Source organism: Coregonus clupeaformis, chromosome 17 (assembly GCF_020615455.1).
Source record: "Coregonus clupeaformis isolate EN_2021a chromosome 17, ASM2061545v1, whole genome shotgun sequence".
NCBI classification, from domain to species: domain Eukaryota; kingdom Metazoa; phylum Chordata; class Actinopteri; order Salmoniformes; family Salmonidae; genus Coregonus; species Coregonus clupeaformis.
In genome coordinates, this window is record NC_059208.1 from 48,660,644 (window position 1) to 48,682,489 (window position 21,846).

Consider the following 21,846-nt stretch of genomic DNA (forward strand, 5'->3'; position numbering starts at 1 on the left):
TCAATTTATAACATTTTTGACATGTGTTTTTCTGGATTTTGTTGTTGTTATTCTGTCTCTCACGGTTCAAATAAACCTACCATTAAAATTATAGACTGATCATGTCTTTGTCAGTGGGCAAACGTACAAAATCAGCAGGGGATCAAATACTTTTTTCCCTCACTGTAGTTATGGTTTGGGTATATGGTTGGCCTATGATTGGGATGTAGTCAGGGTTAGCTGTTTACGGTATAGTTAGACTACGTTTGGGATCTGGTTATGGTATGGTTGTGTTCAGAGGTAAGGGATTAAGACAGTGAGTAGGTGCTGATAGGGTTATTTTTGGCCCGGGAAAGGTGGGGGGAGGATGGGGAGGGGGGATAGCGGAGGATGGGTGAGGAGGGGGAGGGATGTAGAGGGACTTGGGAGTGAGGTTTGTCCGAGTGGGGGGCTCTGGAACGACCCCTGGGTGTACGAAGCGGGGGGGAGGAGGGCTGGTGATGGGGTGAGGAAGGGGAGGCAGCACTATGGTGGTGGGTGGAAGGATAATGGGAGGGGCTATGATGGGGTGAGGAGGGGGAGGAGTGGTAATTGGGTGATGCATGATGAGGGGAGACAGGCACTCTCTGAGGAGAGGTGAAACTGTGATGCCCCCCATGGGGGTGGCGATGGGGGGATGTGGGGGAGGTGTGAGAGTCATGATGAGGAGTAACGTGATTCTGAGAGACCTGTGAGTCTTTAATGGGGTTATAGTTAATGTTAGGGTTAGACTTATTGGTATAGTTCCAGGAGGTCTTATTGGAGTTACTATTGGGCAGTATGTTAGGGTCAGAGTTGTTCCTAGCTGCCGCCATGTTGTGGTTGGTGTAGTTAGTGGTGGTAGTATTACTGGTAGTAGTAGAGGGACCGGTCTCCTTCTTGTAGAGGAAGACGTTGTAGTGCAGAGGGGGGCTGGCCTCGGGGTGGAGCTTAGCCTCTTTAGGGAGGAGCAACTGAAGACCGATGGTGACTCCATCCTGCTATAAAAATATACAGGGTTGAGAGTCAGAGGAGGATAGACATTTATAGAATAGAGAGGATAGAAATAAGTTGGATAGACAGGGTAAGTGGGAAAGATAAAGAGAGAGATGGTTGAGATAGAGGGAATGAAGAAAGGAGAAATGGAGAACGAGGGTTAAGAAAGAGAACAGGTGTGCATGTGTGTGAGAGAACTGATTCAGTGGAGGCTGCTGAGGGGAGGACAGCTCATAATAATGGCTGGAATGGAGCGAATGGAATGGCATCACACCATGTGTTTGATGTATTTGATACCATTCCACTGATTCCACTCCAGCCATTACCATGAGCCCGTCCTCCCCAATTAAGGTGCCACCAATCACCTGTGAGATGATTGATTTACGATAGAGAAAGGATAGATACAAAATAAGAGAGGATAGAGAGAGAGAGAGAGAGAGAGAGAGAGTGTAATAAGGCTGTTTGTTCATCTCCACTGCACTGTTAGGTGTGTGTGTGTGTGTGTGTGTGTGTTTATTAAAGTGTTAATAAAGCCATGCACAATCAGCCACGGAAAGCTAAGAGAGAGAGAAACAGAGAGAGTGAGAGAGAGAGAGAGAGAGAGAGAGAGAGAGGGGGGAGGGAGGGAGGGAGGGAGGGAGGGAGGGAGGGAGGGAGGGAGGGAGGGAGGGAGGGGGAGGGAGGGAGAAAGGTAGAGTGAGAGAGCGAAAGGTAGAGAGAGAGAGAGAGAGAGAGAGAGAGAGAGAGAGAGAGAGAGAGAGAGAGAGAGAGAGAGAGAGAGAGAGAGAGAACAATAAAGGTAGAGGGGTAGGGCCATTCCAGGAACACACAGGGACCAGCTAATTTAAAGTTACAAAGTTTTTATTTCAATAACCCTGGTTCTGATGCTATTATGATGTGTTCTCCAAAAAAACAGTTTAAGTTCATCAAAGTGTTTTAACCCACATCAATAGAAACCATAAATATATCAATACTAGCAAGCCAGGCAACACATCAACTTTACATGAGACCTATACATATTCACTGGATTATATCAAACATCAAAGTATCTCAACTATTTGTCTTGTAATTTCTCAACAGTTTTTCTTGTATTTCTAGTTAATCTTGTTTATAATGATTTTCCATAAATAACTGTTTTAGTAGAAAACAGCAATGCATGCAGACAAAAAAAGAAGGGTAAAGATCTGAAATGGCACCCTATTCCCAACATGGTGCACTACCTTTGACCAGAGCTCTGGCCAAAAGTAGTGCACTATAAAGGGAATAGGGTGTTATTTTTTACGCAGACTTAAGGCGGACAGTAGGAGAAGGGAGGACAGCATTAAAATGGTCAGAGTTCTAAGGTCAGAGACGAGAGCAGGGCATTGTGGGAGAGGAGAGTTTGTCCAGCCAGAAACAGTTTAGTCCAGGATTGCTAGTGATGCAGCTGGACGTCGCAAGGAAGAGGCAGCATCGCCCCCATGTGGTCAGTAGTGGTGTAACATGTTATGTACAGGGTATAGTATAGTACAGTATAGTATAATACAGTACAGTATAGTATACCGTAGTATAGTTGTGTTTAATCCTTTTATCTCCTAGTGGAGTCAAGGGCCTCAACAGGAACCCAGCTATAGTATAGTATAGTATATTTATGCAGTATTATGGTGCCCCTTATGTGAATGATTTAGTATATGTTGTTGGAGGGGGAGGAGTTTGCCTCCTCGCTATTTACCTCCTGGTCTGCGTTAGGGGTGTGGTCAGAGGAGAGGGCGGGGCAGTTGTTAACATGTTTCGGCGAATGAGAGTTGCCGATGTTCATAGACTCCTCCCCTTGAGTGAATTGAGACTTCACAGGCTCCTCCATTTTCTGAGGGTCATCCTGTGGAACAACACACACAGACAAACCCACGTTACACACACACACACATTCGTTAGACACACATGCATACACACACATACGTTACATCCAGTGGATGCTGCTGAGGGGAGGACGGCTCATAATAATGGCTGGAACGGAGCCATGTGTTTAAATGTATTTGATACCATTCCACTAATTCCGTTCCAGCCATTACCACAAGTCGGTCCTCCCCAATTAAGGTGCCACCAACCTCCTGTACTACATACACGTATGTCATACACACACAGATTGACACATACGTTACATACACATACATTGATTGTCTGATGGCAGACATATGAAGGTCGTGAGGACAGTACAGTAACTGGATCAGCTAGCATCGACCAGCCATTCATTACGAGTTAGAAAGTGTATGTGTGTGTGTTTGTGTGTGTGTGAGTGTATGCATGCATGCGTGTACTTGTGTATGCTTGTACATGTGTGCGTGAATGTGTGCATGTGCCTGTGTGTCAGGGGAGTTCATTTGGGTTCGCTCTAAATTCAAATTTAAATCAATAACCCTACAAATGTGTTGGGTGCCCCCCTTTCTGCCAAAGCCAATTTACCCTGTTTAAATCAATGTTGGTTTGTTATATGGAGCTGGAGATGGGGAGGCTGCTGTGTGACTGAAGCAAAGGGACCAACATGACTAACCCTAATGCTGCTAGTCGGAAACAAGGATGAGGAGGAAAAGCCTAGAAGACAAAATGGCTGCCCTACCCTTATCCACAGGGGGAGAGGAAGAAGCACTGTGGCCCGTAATGGCTGCCCTACCCCTAGGAACCACAGAGGAGATGAAGAAGCACTGTGGCCCATAATGGCTGCCTTACCCCTAGTAACCACAGAGGAGAGGAAGAAGCACTGTGGCCCGTAATGGTTGCCCAGCTGAACTGGAGGTTAGCTGGGTTACGTACAGGGTTCAGTTTCCTGCTTGGTAAGGTTAAAGCCTATCCAGCTGGGGAAACTGGCCATTGTTGTGGTTCTGCTTACCTGACGGTAAGGGTGTCTAGGCTTATACTCCCAGACGTAGCTGCTCTTCGCTTTCTGCAGGTGGAAACCACATCTTAAAGGGGAACAGTGTGTGTGTGTGTGTGTGTGTGTGTGTGTGTGTGTGTGTGTGTGTGTGTGTGTGTGTGTGTGTGTGTGTGTGTGTGTGTGTGTGTGTGTGTGTGTGCATGCGTGCATGTCTGACAGACTCATTCTACAGACAGACAGACTAATGGACTGAGACAGACTGACATACAGCTAGCCAGGGTTTGGGCTTAAGTTTAGGGTCAGTCAAAGGTTAGCGGTCAGGGGTTATAGGTCAGGAGTTAGTTACCTGACAGATAATGTTGTCATAGTAAGCCAGATTGTGAGCGTGGGGTTGAGGGGGGGGCGGGGGGGAGTCACACAGCTTCCTTACGTTGGCATGGGAACTGTCTTGCGCCGTGGAAACAGAGAAGCCATCCGTCTGCATCTCGCTGTGTGGACGGTATAGACTGGAGCGAGGGAAGGAGGAGAGGAGAGAGGAATAAGAGAGAGGTGTGGGGGAAAGAGGGTTAGGGGAAGAGATGGGTTTTCATTGATGTGATAAACGTGGCGTGTACACAGCCTTTTATACTGTCAAACATGAGTCCATCTCCATGATCATTTAATAAATAAGGCCTCTCACGCTCTCTCCCCCTTTCTCTCTCTCTGACTGTAAAGGTTAAACCCTCGGGCTGAACAACTGTATATAGGTCATCATGCTATCTTAGACATACACACACACATGCACTGTCAGGCTGTCCTACTTTCAGCTGATGAACAGTTATTACTGCTGCATCAATGTCTGGCCTTTCCTCACTAGTTATCACCATAACACTCTCTCACTCACTCACTCACTCACTCACTCACTCACTCACTCACTCACTCACTCACTCTCTCTCTCTCTCTCTCTCTCTCTCTCTCTCTCTCTCTCTCTCTCTCTCTCTCTCTCTCTCTCTCTCTCTCTCTCTCTCTCTCTCTCTCTCTCTCTCTCTCTCTCTCTCTCTCTCTCTCTCTCTCTCTCTCTCTCTACACTGACCTGCGTTTGCGGAGTCGCCTGTTCTCAATCCTGAGGCGGTGGAGTCGCTTAGCGAAGAAGACGATGATGATGATGAGTAGGATGAGGGTCAGAGAGGCCACGCCCACTACCACACAAAGTACCTGGAAGTCTGTCACCACCCAATCGCAACGAGAGCCCTTGTTCCACATATAGTCCTGGACATTACACCTAGTGAGGGGGGGGGGGAGAATATTTTAACCATAGAATAGACAGACAGGCAGCAGAATTCAGGAAGTATTTGTCTCTGAAACAAACTGCCTCACTATCTGACGATTGTTGTTACAAAGCAATGTACAGTTATGAGTTGATGTACAGCTACTAGTACTGTAGAAAAACAACAACGTTTGATGTTCTAAGTCCTCAGTAATGCTTAAAGCACATCAGGAGACCACTTTTGAGGTTTTTGATTATTATTTTTTTATTTCTGGGTGTAGTTACCCTTTAATTCCAATGCTCACCTAGCATGAGGCTGTTGATTAGCAGTGTTTTTGTAGTGAGATGGTAGTTTGCAAAACAAATACACACTGGATTGATGCAAATAATCATGATATCATTCTGCCAGGTAAGCATAGGCTACTTCGTAGTTAACATTTAATTGAGAAGGTTTTTGGGAAAGCCTTTCCATCTACCACTAGATTTTTCATTAGCATCATCGTTAACGGCTACACAAAGTGGTAGACACGCTCACCACACACACACAGAAGGGGAATTCTCGTTGCCTCTTCAGAAAGTTGCAGGAAATATTAAACACTGATGCATTCTGTTCATGTCTTACTATAAACTTGGGCAAATTAATACATTTTCAATACATTTAGTTGATTTCCTACTAAGTTCAATAAATTGTTGAATATTGTTCAATTCTGTTTTAATGTCTGGATTCCGTGATTCCGTCCTTGTTTTCTACATCGCAGATTTTATAGGGCCCTAGGTGTGTCTGTCCTGGGTTAGATCAGAAGTCTGTCCAGTAATGAAGAGAGAATCAACCCAGACTAGTCCTATAATAAGATCAACTGGATCAGAGAGGGTGTGTTTGTGTGTTTGACATGTAGAACAGGGACGGCCTGTTCAATAGGGCGATATGGGCGACGCACTGCCAAACGGGAAAAGGAAGGGATTTTTTTTCTAATCAATTATATCACGGCAACAGTAGTTATCAGTGTTGTAATCTATACGTCTGATCTGCCACAGTGCCACACTGCCACTAAATGTCGAATCAGGCTAAAGTCGTGCTTCAAATGGCTCCACCCCCTTTTGGGGGCGATTTCAGTCAGATTGAAAATCGCCCAGAACTTCTGTCATAGACTCCCATGTAAAATCTATTTTTTCAAATTTCAGAGCCTTCAATACAATCTCAATGGGTGTCTGTGGGCTTGCACTTACGCGCTTTCGTCACATGAACGTAACTAAGAAAAGAGAGGGTAGCAGCGTCAATCAATTCACTACTACTATCAACATGGCTAGGCTTCAGTGCAACTCGATTGTGTCTTTGAAAGAATTTCCTTTTTGTCGGCGAACAAATGAAGATAAATTGGCAACGAAACAATTAGGACCTCCCAGACCAAATTTAATAATTCAACAGGTTTCTACTAAAGGGGGAAGTCCTACACCCGAGGATTTTCCAAAAAAATGGTACGAACGAAAAAATAACATTGCCACTCAACTGGATGAGGGATACAGGCTAGCTGTCCGCCGCCACAACGATGAGGTTAGTGTTGATAATCACAAGTTTACTGGAGAACTGAGACCAAGTAGAGACTTTGGACAGGGTGGATATGGTTATATTGCGATATTGTCAATACAGTATATCGTAAAGTATCACTATGTAACTCGATTTCTTTCACCCCAATCCCTCAAATTAACGGTAAATAACTGAATTGTTTGCCCCACATTTAGCTAAGATGATTAGCTAGCCAGCTAAAATGTTTTATTTAGTTAGCAGTCGCATCTACAATAGTTTACTGTCAATAACATGTCTCCAAAATGACGTGGTGTCTCCAATTGTGTTTACATTTTACAATTGCGATGCGCATCCATGAGTATCCACTTTCTGTAGCTCAGCTGGTAGAGCACGGCGCTTGTAACGCCAAGGTAGTGGGTTCGATCCCGGGACCACCCATACACAAAAATGTATGCACGCATGACTGTAAGTCGCTTTGGATAAAAGCGTCTGCTAAATGGCTTATTATTATTATTATTATTATTCCAGCCTTGTGTAGGTCTCCAATCTTGTCCCTGACATCCTTGGAGAGCTCTTTGGTCTTGGCCATGGTGGAGAGTTTGGAATCTGATTGATTGATTGCTTCTGTGGACAGGTGTCTTTTATACAGGTAACAAGCTGAGATTAGGAGCACTCCCTGAGATCAGTCAATAAATGATTCTGGTATTGACTTATATGCTGCCCCTGTCTTCATGTTGTTGCTGGACATATCTTTTTAAAAATGTGTGTAGGTCACCTAAATCATCAGAAAAATTGCCCCTCCTGAGAATTTTTTCAGGAGCCGCCACTGCCCGGGACCACCCATACACAAAAATGTATGCACGCATGACTGTAAGTCGCTTTGGATAAAAGCGTCTGCTAAATGGCTTATTATTATTATTATTATTATTCCAGCCTTGTGTAGGTCTCCAATCTTGTCCCTGACATCCTTGGAGAGCTCTTTGGTCTTGGCCATGGTGGAGAGTTTGGAATCTGATTGATTGATTGCTTCTGTGGACAGGTGTCTTTTATACAGGTAACAAGCTGAGATTAGGAGCACTCCCTGAGATCAGTCAATAAATGATTCTGGTATTGACTTATATGCTGCCCCTGTCTTCATGTTGTTGCTGGACATATCTTTTTAAAAATGTGTGTAGGTCACCTAAATCATCAGAAAAATTGCCCCTCCTGAGAATTTTTTCAGGAGCCGCCACTGATGTAGAAGGTGAGGTTCAGGTTGGGTAAGGACATATGGATGCCCCCCCCTCCTCGGCCTCCTCGGCCTCCCCAAACACTCCTAATCCTTCAAGGACCCTGCTGAGAAGGCCTGTGGCCCCGCATGTTTGTGTATGTGTGTCAGTCGGGTGTCTAGAATTCTAATTCTATGGTCTATCTGTCCTCTATTCTGGCTTTTGTTAGAAAGACGCCAGCTGTATATTGCTCTGTAGTGTACAAACCACTAAGCGTGCCCCCACCCACACCCCCAATTAATACACATGCGTACTGTAAATTGTTGTATTTCTTTCCACTGATGATTGTGAAAAATTACCTGCAGAATGCTCCTATTCCCGTAGCGATGGTACAAACTCCTCTATTGTAGCAGAAGTCAGGCTGTGCATCACACTGAGACACACACTCATCCCCGACCTCTGACCTCACAAAGCCCAGACCACACCCATCTGACCCCTGAGGAGGGGAAGGAGGAGGTGGGGATTGAGACTGAGAGGGGAATTGAGACTGAGATGGGGGCTGAGACTGAGAGGGTTGCTGGGGGTCGTCATTGTCAGGGGTAACATAGGGGACAGGGGAGCCAGTGAGCGATGGGTTTTCATCCTCCATGTCTGCCGGAGGGGTCAGGGTCGGCTCAGGGTCAAGGGTTGTATCTATGGTGGAGAGTTCGGCGTCGGGGGACAGGTAGTCGTAGAAATCTGACAGAGTCCAGGCTGTGGGGTCTCCCGCCCGCTGCTGCAGGGGCTGAGCTACAGCGGTCAGCCAATCAGAATCAGACGAGAGGTCAGGGGTCAAGGGGCGGTCGGGGTTATGGAACTCCACCTTGATGATATCATCTGAGCGTTCCTGAGATTCCCTGCCTGTTAGCTCTTCTCTGATTGGCTGATCGTCCTCTTCAGTGAAGTCCAGGTGGGAGTGTCTTCTGTGAGAGGGGTTGCGTTTGGTGGCGCTGAGAGGAAGTTCAGCCCCTAGTCCTAACCCTATGCCAATCAGCTCTGCTGAGTCATCACCGATAAGCACCGCCCTTTCTACAGCAGAGAAAGATGATTGGCTGTGCTGGACCTCCGTCCTGCTGACGGTGGCCAATGAGAGTTCTCCTGTCAAGTCAATCAGAAACAACAAACAGATCAGGACACACCCACACAAACACACACATATACAATGGCTTGCGAAAGTATTCACCCCCCTTGGCATTTTTCCTATTTTGTTGCCGTACAACCTGGAATTAAAATTGATTTTTTGGGGGTTTGTATCATTTGATTTACACAACATGCCTACCACTTTGAAGACGCAAAATATTTTTTGGTGTGAAGCACACAAGAAATAAGAAAAAAATACAGAAAACTTGAGCGTGCATAACTATTCACCCCCCCAAAGTCAATACTTTGTAGAGCCACCTTTTGCAGCAATTACAACTGCAAGTCTCTTGGGGTATGTCTCTATAAGCTTGGCACATCTAGCCACTGGGATTTTTGCCCATTCTTCAAGGCAAAACTGCTCCAGCTCCTTCAAGTTGGATGGGTTCCACTGGTGTACAGCAATCTTTAAGTCATACCACAGATTCTCAATTGGATTGAGGTCTGGGCTTTGGCTGGGCCATTCCAATACATTTAAATGTTTCCCCTTAAACCACTCGAGTGTTGCTTTAGCAGTATGCTTAGGGTCATTGTCCTGCTGGAAGGTGAACCTCCGTCCCAGTCTCAAATCTCTGGAAGACTGAAACAGGATTCCCTCAAGAATTTCCCTGTATTTAGCACCAACCATCATTCCTTCAATTCTGACCAGTTTCCCAGTCCCTGCCGATGAAAAACATCCCCACAGCATGATGCTGCCACCACCATGGATGGTGTTCTCGGAGTGATGAGAGGTGTTGGGTTTGCGCCAGACATAGCGTTTTCCTTGATGGCCAAGAAGCTCAATTTTAATCTCATCTGACCAGAGTACCTTCTTCCATATGTTTGGGGAGTCTCCCACATGCCTTTTTGGCGAACACCAAACGTGTTTGCTTATTTTTTTCTTTAAGCAATGGCTTTTTTCTGGCCACTCTTTCATAAAGCCCAGCTCTGTGGAGTGTATGGCTTAAAGTGGTCCTATGGACAGATACTCCAATCTCTGCTGTGGAGCTTTGCAGCTCCTTCAGGGTTATCTTTGGTCTCTTTGTTGCCTCTCTGATTAATGCCCTCATTGCCTGGTCTGTGAGTTTTGGTGGGCGGCCCTCTCTTGGCAGGTTTGTTGTGGTGCCATATTCTTTCAATTTTTTAATAATGGATTTAATGGTGCTACGTGGGATGTTCAAAGTTTCAGATATTTTTGTATAACCCAACCCTGATCTGTACTTCTCCACAACTTTGTCCCTGACCTGTTTGGAGAGCTCCTTGGTCTTCATGGTGCCGCTTGCTTGGTGGTGCGCCTTGTTTAGTGGTGTTGCAGACTCTGGGGCCTTTCAGAACAGGTCTATATATACTGAGATCATGTGACAGATCATGTGAGACTTAGATTGCACACAGGTGGACTTTATTTAAGTAATTATGTGACTTCTGAAGGTAATTGGTTGCACCAGGTCTTATTTAGGGGCTTCATAGCAAAGGGGGTGAATACATATGCACGCACCACTTTTCCGTTATTTATTTTTTAGAATTTTTTGAAACAAGTTATTTTTCACCAATTTGGACTATTTTGTGTATGTCCATTACATGAAATCCAAATAAAAATGCATTTAAATTACAGGTTGTAATGCAACAAAATAGGAAAAACGCCAAGGGGGATGAATACTTTTACAAGGCACTGTACACAAACAGGACACAGACAACACCATTGCAATGGATCTTATTCACTTCGCAGCCATGATCATTCAAAATCCAGGCTAGTGGGAATTAAAATTAATTGAAAACTGCTCTCTCTCTCTTTCTCTCTCTATATACTGTGAAGCAGAAGCTGTGTGTCAGTGAGGTGCTCAAATAAAGTTAATTGAAAACTTGACCTCTCTCTCTCTCTCTCTACTGTGAAGCAGAAGCTGTGTGGATTAGGAGCAGTGATGTTCTAACATGTTCTACTGACCACAGATTAAATTAGATTAGGATTACAGCTATAGGTTAAACACTGACCATGTACAAAATACTCTCAGCAATCTACTGACAGGGACACCACAGGAGAGGAGCGGAAAGGAGAGGGTTGGAGCTGAGAGGAGAGGAGAAATGTATGGACATGCCACTAAACATACAGTTTGTCACCATAGTAACAGATCTGTAGCCATAGAAACAGGGCTCTGACTACGGTAACCAGGTTAGCTTGGCTGTGATTGGTCAGAGCTCAGACCCAGCAACCTCTCCTGGCAGGAGAGCACAGGATCATGGGTAGCTATACCGGTTGGCCACTAACACACACACACACACACACACACACACAACACACACATAATATGAGTGTGTGTGCTTGTGTTGACATTGATACATTGTGACAGAATGTTGCTCTCTGGGGCCACAGGGCAGATGGACCTCACAGGGTGGGTCCACACACATTCCAATATGCAGTACACACACACACACACACACACACACAGACAGATCATGCAATTCAAGTTCCTTATCTCTTCTACACTAATGTCTGATCAACTCTAACTAAGTTTGTATTTGTGATTGTGCACACACGTGCACATGCATTCAAGAGTGTGCGCATGTGCATGCTTGTGTCAGTGTGTGTGTGTGTTTATGATCTGGGACAGCAGTTGCCCGTTGGTTAAACAACATCAGTGATCAATAAAGAAGCTATCAGCTGATCGATTACACTCTGTGATGACCAATGAAGAAGCTATCAGAGCTTCACTAGCAGTAATATACAGAAGAAACACACACTCATTCCATATTATATTCCAAAGTCAGTGACACACACAAAATAATTACATGCTGAAGATAGTTTTTTATACTCTCTCTCTCTCTCTCTCTCTCTCTCTCTCTCTCTCTCTCTCTCTCTCTCTCTTTGTCTCTCGCTGTTGAGCCCACATTTCCAGATGTTTGAGGTGAAATAGTGAACACACACACACAGACACACACAGACAAACACACGGCAGTGTTCTTACCTTGAGCAGACAGAGAGAGGAGGAAAGACAGCATTAACGACCAACTCCACGACCAGCTCTCCCAGCGCGCCATACCACGTCCTCCGACAAACACACACACACACACACCCCGCTACACACACTGGTACACACCCCGATGCACCCTGACACACACACACACACACCAGACCCAGTTACTCAGCAGCACAGACTCCTTCAGACGCGGAGTGTGTGAGTGTGTGTCTGTCAGAGTGTGTGTGTATGAGTATGTGTGAGTGTGTTTGTAGCAGTGGTAATCTAAGCATAAATCCTCTCTGTGTTCAGATCTGTTGCCGGTGAGACATGTCTGCTCTGTCTGTGGTCTGGGGTTGTTCTGTTCCTCTGTGTGTTGGTTTAGTCTGTTCCTCTGTGTGTTGGTTTAGTTTGTTCCTCTGTGTGTTGGTTTAGTCTGTTCCTCTGTGTGTTGGTTTAGTCTGTTCCTCTGTGTGTTGGTTTAGTCTGTTCCTCTGTCTGTTGGTTTAGTCTGTTCCTCTGTCTGTTGGTTTAGTCTGTTCCTCTGTGTGTTGGTTTAGTCTGTTCCTCTGTCTGTTGGTTTAGTCTGTTCCTCTGTGTGTTGGTTTGGTTTGTTCCTCCCCCTGTGACTTAGTCTGTTACTCTCTCTGTTTGTTTAGTCTGTTCCTCCCCCTGTGATTTAGTATGTTCCTCTCTCTGTTGGTTTAGTCTGTTCCTCCCCCTGTGATTTAGTCTGCTACTCCTTTAGTGCTCCTCTGGGTTTCTTTCTGTTAGTGGCTCCCATCACCCTGACACTTGCTATGCACACACACACGAACACACAGGGTTGTTGTGTGTGGTTCCACTCGACACACACACACACACACACACACACACACACACACACACACACACACAGAGAGACACACAGAGAGACATGCAGAGAGACACACAGAGAGACAGTGCTGACTGGATTCTGATTGTAATCACCCGGTGTGCGATGGCAGACGCTCTGTTAAGCCTTTGTGACTGTGATGCTGTGTGGCATGCGCGCTGTGTGTGACACTGTGTGTGTGAAGGTGTGTGTGTGACGCGTGTGTGAGGGGAAAACAGTGTCAATGTGTCAGTCTACTGACTGTACTACCGTCTCTCCCTCTCCCTCACACCACTCCCCTTTTTCTCTATATTTTTCTTCTCCCCATTTTTCCCGTAATCTGTGTGTGTGTGTTACAGGGGGTGAAGGGGGTTGAAATGGGGGGACTCTTTAATCATCTTAGAGATTTTGGAGGTTGGGGTTCCAGACAGCGGCAGCTGCTTTCCTCACCTCCTTCCCCCTTTAACCTCCCTCCTTCCTTCCTTCCTTCCCCATATTTTACCCTTCCTCCCTCCTTACCTCTCTCCTTCCTTCCCCCTACTTCCCTCCCCAGTCCCTGTTTCAGGTCTCAGGCAAGGTTACTTGTCACACAAGCGTGGTTCACTTAACCATCTCCACTACACATTCACACACACAAACACACACACACCTAATGTCCCTAGTAGAGTGGTGGGGAGAGAGAGGGGGTGAAAGAGGGAAGATATAGTATGGAGAGATGAGTGAGAAAAGGGGGAGAGAGGAGGGAGAGGGGGGAGAGAGAAATTGGTAAGAGAGGTGGGAGAAAGAGAGCGGGAGAGAGTATGGAGAGATGAGCGAGAGAAGGGAGAGAGAGGAGGGAGGGTAGTGGGGAGAGTGTTCACTGCCAAACAGAGCAGAACCCCCCCCCACCCCCCACCCACACACACACACCACATGCATGCACACATTCACTAATAACATTAAAACAGAAAGAGAGAGACTTTTTAGATAAAAAGGGAGACAGAGAGAGAGAGATAGATAGAGATAGAGAGAGAGAGAGAGAGAGAGAGAGAGATGGCTCTTACTGAAAACCAGCATGTTCAGTATGGCACACTTTAGTGGGTGTGTGTGTGTGTGTGTGTGTGTGTGTGTGTGTGTGTGTGTGTGTGTGTGTGTGTGTGTGTGTGTGTGTGTGTGTGTGTGTGTGTGTGCATATTTAAACACACTATAAAGGGTCATACACACAAAGCTATATTGCTGCATATTGCGTACTTGGGAGAGTCTAACCAACACCACTTTAAGACAACTCCATGGCTCTGACTGCGTGAGGGTCAGATCATCAAAAACTCTAAGAGTTCTCACAGCCTGAGTATATCTTCTTTCTGCTACTTGCTTGCTGCTACTCTGAGTTGCAGTTACTATTAGAAGGGAACAGAAAATGTGACAACAAAGCCTAACCAGGGAAATGGCTTTATTCACAGCTAGGTCAAAAGGCATGCAGCCCTGTCACTTGTTTTGTTGAAGAGCAGAAGGATGGGGTGGAGAAATGTAACCACTCTCATGTTCATAGACAGAGCTATGGATGCAAGGACCGTGTTAACCATGTTTTGAATGGAGTACAACTAGTCTAAGCTTTGGGTTGTGAGGGTGTAAAACAGTACAACTAAGCTCATGAGACTTTTGTAAGTTTGTAAGGCCCTGTGTAGCTCAGTTGGTAGAGCATGGCGCTTGCAACGCCAGGGTTGTGGGTTCGATTCCCACGGGGGGCCAGTATGAAAAAAAAAAAGAAGTTATGGATAAGAGTGTCTGCTAAATGACTAAAATGTAAAATGTTATGTTCTTCTAGAATCAATTGCTATATATCATTCATTTAAAAGTGCAACAATGGATGTACCCATCGCAGACTGTAGTCTTTTCTGGTTATCTAGTGAATGATCAGATAGTTTACTGATGGAAAGTGTGTTTAATGAATATTTCTCCCCAGGAACTTGGTATCGTTTAGTATTGGTCAATATGCCATTACACTTGGAACAACAACAGTCTCCATGACTGGTATCTTGGGACTGGGGGTAATAGCGTCTGTCACAGTTAGCTATTAAATCTACAAAACTGCCCCGGCCAGTAAGTCACTCCACATCTATTTACTCTGTGTGTGTGTGTGTGTGTGTGTATATCAGGATACAGTTGTCTATTTCTACAAAACTGACCCTAGCAGTAAGCCACAGCGTTCTAGTTTATATCATACTGTACCTGTTTGTATGTATGATTTTTTTTTGTACTAGTTTCTGTGTCCAGTACAGTGGAGTGTTGTGGAGGAATGTAACGCTCCCTATCTGTTCTAGGATGGCACCGTCTCTGCTCTTACAGGACAAGAGGCTCACCAGAGGATGGCATGATGTGACCACGCCCCCTGCTGGGTGGATACAGACATCACAACAGACTTCAATCGTTTTTAATGTTTCGTTAACTGTTTTAAGAAAATGGAAAGTTGTCAATAAAACAAAACGGTAATATCTCATGTTATTATGTGGTGATATGATTATTTTCATATACCAAAAACATACAACAGTTGGGTTGTATAGGCCAACATGTTGAGAAGCTGAGTTGCAGACTTTGATACAAGTGCCACATCTACATGAAAGAAATAGGTATTCATTAAAAAACATCTAAAGGCATTATAAACTGAAGTCACATTTTTCTGCATGGAAATTGTCACCCAGGGTTTTCAGAAGACTGCGGCAAGTTTTCCTCTAACTTTTTACATGGGCTTTGCTCTGTTCATATTTCTTAATATTTCAGAAGCATCATGTTATGGGTATGCTTGTCACCAGCAGGGACTGGGGAGTTTGTCAGGATCAAAATAAATATGAAAGGCGCAAAGCCCAGGTAAAAAGTAAGAGGAAAACCCGCCTCAGTCTTCTGAAAACCTAACCCTGTGATAGAGTTTTCATTTTCAGCTGGATAATTATACTGAACAAAATTATAAAACGCAACATGCAACAATTTCAAAGATTTTACTGAGTTACAGTTCATATAAGGAAATCAGTCAATTGAAATAATTCCTTTAGGCCCTAATCTATGGATTTCACATGACTGGGCAGGGGCGCAACAATGGGTGGGCCTGGGAGGTCATAGGCCCACCCACTTGGGAGCCCGGTCCACCCAATGGGAATTAGTTTTTCCCCACAAAAGGGTTTTATTACAGACAGAAATACTTCTCAGCACCCCTCCCCCACTCCCCTCAGACGATCCCGCAGGGGAAGAAGACGGATGTGGAGGTCCTGGGCTGGCGTGGTTACACGTGGTCTGCGGTTTTGAGGCTGGTTAGACATACTGCCAAATTCTCTAAAATGACATTGGTAGAGAAATTAACATTGACTTATCTGGCAACAGCTCAGGTAGACATTCCTGCAGTCATCGTGACAATTGCACACTCCTTCAAAACTTGAGACATCTGTGGCATTATGTTGTGTGACAAAACTGCACATTTTAGAGTGGCCTTTTATTGTCCCCAGCACAAGGTGCACCTGTGTAATGATCATGTGGTTTAATCAGCTTCTTGATATGCCACACCTGTCAGGTGGATGCTCACTAACAGGGATGTAAACAAATTTGTGTGCACCAAATTTGAGAGAAATAAGCTTTTTGTGCGTATAGAACATTTCTTGGATCTTTTATTTCAGCTCATGAAACATGGGACCAACACTTTACATGTTGCGTTTATATTTTTGTTCAGTGTAGTATTCTTTCTAACAAAGATATCTACATACAGTTGAAGTCGGAAGTTTACATACACCTAGGTTGGAGCCATTAAAACTTGTTTTTCAACCACTCCACAAATTTCTTGTTAACAAACTATAGTTTTGGCAAGTCGGTTAGGACATTTACTTTGTGCATGACACAAGTAATTTTTACAACAATTGTTTACAGACAGATTATTTCACTTATAATTCACTGTATCACAATTCAATGGGTCAGAAGTTTACATACACTAAGTTGACTGTGCCTTTCAACAGCTTGGAAAATTCCAGAAAATGATGTCATGGCTTTAGAACAGGGGTGTCAAACTCATTTTAGCTCAGGGGCCACATGGAGGAAAATCTATTCCCAAGTGGGCCGGACCGGAAAAATCATGGTATATATAACTTAAAAACAACAACTTCAGATTGTTTTCTTTGTTTTAATACGATCAACATACAACATAAAGCTGGAGCCTGAGGACAGTGTGTCCAAAATAGTACAAGCACAACATCACTATTAACCATAAAACACGTCAAGTTTATTTGAAAATTCTAAAGAAAAAGAACACACAAACACACAATGCCTCAGTGATTAACAGAACTGTTTCACAGATCACAGAACTATATCAGGGTGTCATTTCTCAGGCAGAAATGTAGATAAAAATAATGAAATCCTGTTCCCCAAACAAGTGCAAGAACCACAGAGTCAAGAATAGGTTAAATATACAAATAAAATAAAATCAATTAAAAACAATAGCACATCAACATAAAAACATATAAACATAAAGCTGGAGCCTGAGGACAGTGTCCAAAAGCACAACATCACTATTAATCATAAAACACCTCAAGTTATTTGAAAGTTCTGAGGACAAAGAACACACAAACACACAATGCCTCAGTGATTCACAGAAGTATATCACAGATCACAGAACTATATCAGGGTGTCATTTCTCAGGCAGAAATGTAGATAAAAATAATGAAATCCTGTTCCCCAAACAAGTGCAAGAACCACAGAGTCAAGAATAGGTTAAATATACAAATAAAATAAAATCAATTAAAAACAATAGCACATCAACATAAAAACATATAAACATAAATCTGAAAGCGTTGCTCAAACTCCCGTAATAGTCCCGTTATTTTATCTTTGAACCGCTTCATGTCTGCCACATGTTGGGTCGCGCACATTTTTTCAGACAGGGGAAGTGAGCTGCATCACCACCGGCAAGTTGCGTCTCCCACAATGACAGCTTCAACTTGAAAGAACGTATGCTGTCATAATACTGCGTGACAACTTTGTTGCGCCCTTGCAGCTGTTTGTTCAAGTTATTCAGGTGCTCTGTAACATCCACCATAAATGCAAGGTCCTGCATCCATTCTGCGGAATGAAATTCTAACACTGGTTTGCCCTTTTCTTCCATGAACTGTTCAATTTCTTCTCGTAAATCAAAGAAACGCCTCAGCACAGCACCTCGGCTTAACCATCTTACCTCAGTGTGGTATGGCAGGCCATAGATGTGGTCTTTCTCTCTGAGAAGGCTGTCAAACTGACAGTGATTCAGGCTTCTGGATCGGATGAAATTAACAGTTTGGATGACCACCTTCATGACGTTATCCATCTTTAATGACTTGCAACACAAAGCCTCCTGGTGCAAAATACAGTGAAAAGTCAAAAAATCACGTCCTCCATTTGCAGATTGCACTTTCTCTCTGAACTTTGTCACAACGCCTGCTTTTTTTCCCGATCATTGAGGGCGCACCATCTGTAGCCAGGCTGACAGCGCGGGACCAGTCCACTCTGACCCTGTCCAGCGCGCCCGACGAGTGCGGTAAAAATATCAGCTGCTGTCGTTGTATCTGTCATCGGCACCAACTCCACAAACTCCTCGGTGACGGTCAATGTGTCATCAACTCCGCGGATGAAAATGGCCAGTTGTGCAACATCTGTAATGTCCGTGCTTTCATCAATTGCAACCCAAAACGCAATAAATGACTTTACTTTTTGCTTCAACTGGCTGTCCAAATCCACTGAAAGATCGGAAATCCTGTCTGCAACTGTGTTTCTTGTCAGGCTGATATTTGCAAAAGCCTGCCGCTTTCAGGGCACACAATCTCCGCTGCCTTCATCATGCATGTTTTTACAAATTCACCCTCACTAAATGGTTTTGAAGCCACTGCGATTTCATTAGCAATGAGGTAGCTAGCTTTCACTGCAGCGTCACTGATGTCTCGGCTGTGAGTAAACACAGACTGCTGTTTCTTCAGACCCGCCAACAGTTCATTCACCTTCTCTCATCTCCGCTGTCCTTGAAAGTTGTCATATTTGTCGGCATGAAGACTCACATAGTGGCGACGAAGGTTATATTCTTTCAGCACTGCAACATGCTCTGAACACACCAAACATACAGCTTTCCCATTCAATTCCGTGAATAAATAGGATTACCATTTTTCTTGGAACACTCTGCACTCTGCGTCCACTTTTCTCTTTTTTGACAGAGACATATTGGGGCAATGAGGGTGCCAAAGCACATAATGTTAAAAGTAGAAGCCGTAATAAATATCGCGGGCAAAACAAAGTAGCTCATTGGCTGCACGTGCTTGACCTACTTGCTCTGCCCGGTATAAACAGTTTGCTTGCTTAACACAATTGCTATTGCGCCATCCAGTGGACGCAATTGGAACAGCAGTTTATTTTATTGAAAAATTGCAGCGCATTTTTATACTTAAAATATATTTTTTATTTTTTTTATTTTTTTATTTTTTATTTTTTTTATTTTCGAAATCATCTCGCGGGCCGGATTAAACTCGTTTGCGGGCCTGATCCGGCCCGCGGGCCGTACGTTTGACACCCCTGCTATAGACCTTTGCATGCAATGCCCTGAAACGTTTAGTGCTCAAATCTCTGACAGCTGAACCATGAGGTGGACAAATATTGTTTTAGGAAAGTAGCCCCTCAAAAGAATAGGCTATACGTTTTGCATATACATCGAAATACAAGGAATAGTGTTTTGTATTTCGTTATAGGCTACTTTTAAGGACACGTACAGTTGGCTCATTTGGCCAACATCCCTCGTTTATTGATGGCGCTTGCTGCGCCAGGTTGGATTGAATGCATATGGATGTCCATAACATTTCTCAAATATCCGGTAAATTAAAATCTTCCCTGGCATGTTGTCCGGCGCCACATTTTCTTAAAGAAAACTCTGAAATGGCATATTGTTTTTATGAAGATGTTAGAATATTCACATGAAATCTGTCGCCAATTGGAAGGAAACCTAGCTATAGACACCCTAAATACTCTCACAAGTGCGCTAGTCCAATGTCACTTTGATTATGCCTGCACATCATGGTTCACCAGCAGCCCCAAACATCTAAAGAATAAACTTGTAAGTACTTAAACTCCCCCCTCATACGCTTCTGGAGGCTGAGCATTTTTTCGTCTCTATCTCTGTAATGTGTCTGTATCTATGTAATTGTACTGTATATGTATTTATGTAAAAAATAGGGACCACAATGTAAATAAGTCCCCGACTTTATTGTGCAATTCCGGTCACTTAATTTTTTGGGGGGGTATATACAGTATGCATTTTTAAAACTTACAAATAAAATGAATGAATGAATCAATCCAGACTGTGCAGCGGCCAATTGATGAATCAAAAGAGACATCTGTTAAGGGGCCTCCCGAGTAGCGCAGCGTCACTACAGACCCGGGTTTGTTCCCAGGCTTTGTCACAACCGGCCGTGATCGGGAGTCCCATAGGGCGGCGGACAATTGGTCCAGCGCCGGGGGGGCTTTACTTGGCCTATCTGTTGTGTGGTGAATTGGCACAGAAACCTGTTGGTGGAAATTTTTCGGCATATATTTTATTTAATTATAAATATGGCATCAAAATGTTGAAAATCTGATTTCCCCTAGTTGATCATTGTCTGCAGCAGGCTCTGGTCGTAGTGTAATGAAACAGGCAGGCAGAGTGAGCTCGTCTGTGGTGGTAGGAGAATCCTCAACCTTCTGGCCCATAGCCCTGCGTGGCATCGACTGTGCCACAAAAGCATGCTGAAGTGGCAAAGTCGATATCCACGTTTATAAACACAGGTTTGCTACAGTTATTGTTATTTGTGGTCGTAAACATTATTTAGAGTTCATTCAAAGAGAGGGGAGGGTGTTAAATTTTTTTTTTACATTGGGCAGGGGGGTGCATTTTTTAAAATGATACCTTGAGTAGGACCAGCCCCTCCCCCCAGTACATTTTGATCTGGTCATAATATGCCAGAGAGATGTGTATCCTGTAGCTAAGAAAGTAATCATAAGTGTATCTGTAAGCTGTTAGTAGCCCATGTGTCTCACCCTAAGAATTTCGTCCCTCTTCCACTCAGAATTTAGCCTACTGTTCTGACTTGGTGGTGCACATGTAGCCTGTAGCATGATTTAGAGAAATGTCATCATTGAATACTGTAAAAGCTTTCATTGTCTGCTTACAGTGCATTCGGAAAGTATTCAGACCCCTTGGCTTTTTCCAGATTTTGTTATGTTACAGTCTTGTCTAAAATTGATTTAAACTTTTTGTTTTTTTCTCATCAATCTACACACAAAACCCCATAATGACAAAGCAAAAACAGGTTTTTCAAAATGTTTGCGTTTATTTTAATAAACACCGACAAAATAGCAAAATCCAACAGAACTTGAAGTTCAAGAGGCTAAACATCAAACAAGCCAAACAGAAACAAGATCCCACAACTAAGGTAGCCAACATGGCTGCCTAAGTATGATCCCCAATCAGAGACAACGACCGACAGCTGCCTCTGATTGGGAACCACACCCTGCCAACATAGAAATATATAAATTAGATTTCACACCCTGATCAACCCAACTAGAGATCTCAATGTCAGGGCGTGACAATAGGCCCTTAGTTTGATGGTTATGATAAAGTAGTCCTTCCAGACTCACATAAAGAATCTCCAATCCAAAGTTAAATCTAGAATCGGCTTCCTATTTCGCAACAAAGCCTCCTTCACTCATGCTGCCAAACATGCCCTCGTAAAACTGACTATCCTACTGATCATTGACTTCGGCGATGTCATTTACAAAATAGCCTCCAACACTCTACTCAGCAAATTGGATGTAGTCTATCACAGTGCCATCCGTTTTGTCACAAGCCCCATACACTACCCACCACTGTGACCTGTACGCTCTTGTTGGCTGGTCCTCACAACATGTTCGTCGTCAAACCCACTGGCTCCAGGCCATCTATAAATCACTGCTAGGCAAATCCCCGCCTTATCTTAGCTCATTGGTCACCATAGCAGCACCCACCCGTAGTCTGCGCTCCAGCAGGTATATCTCACTGGTCATCCCCAAAGCCAACACCTCC

General features: G+C 44.1%; 1 protein-coding gene across 1 annotated transcript; it reads right to left on the reverse strand.

Moving 5' to 3' along the window:
- Window positions 1–1,836: 1,836 nt before the first annotated feature.
- LOC121586650 (chondroitin sulfate proteoglycan 5) lies at window positions 1,837–12,803 on the reverse strand. Its single transcript, XM_041903544.2, has 5 exons — window positions 11,939–12,803; window positions 8,183–8,960; window positions 4,917–5,105; window positions 4,275–4,350; window positions 1,837–2,851 (listed from the first exon to the last, which is right to left on the reverse strand). Exons 1-5 carry the CDS (start codon window positions 12,009–12,011, stop codon window positions 2,657–2,659), a joined length of 1,311 nt encoding a protein of 436 aa, XP_041759478.1. The 5' UTR covers window positions 12,012–12,803; the 3' UTR covers window positions 1,837–2,656.
- Between the last annotated feature and the right edge of the window lie 9,043 nt (window positions 12,804–21,846).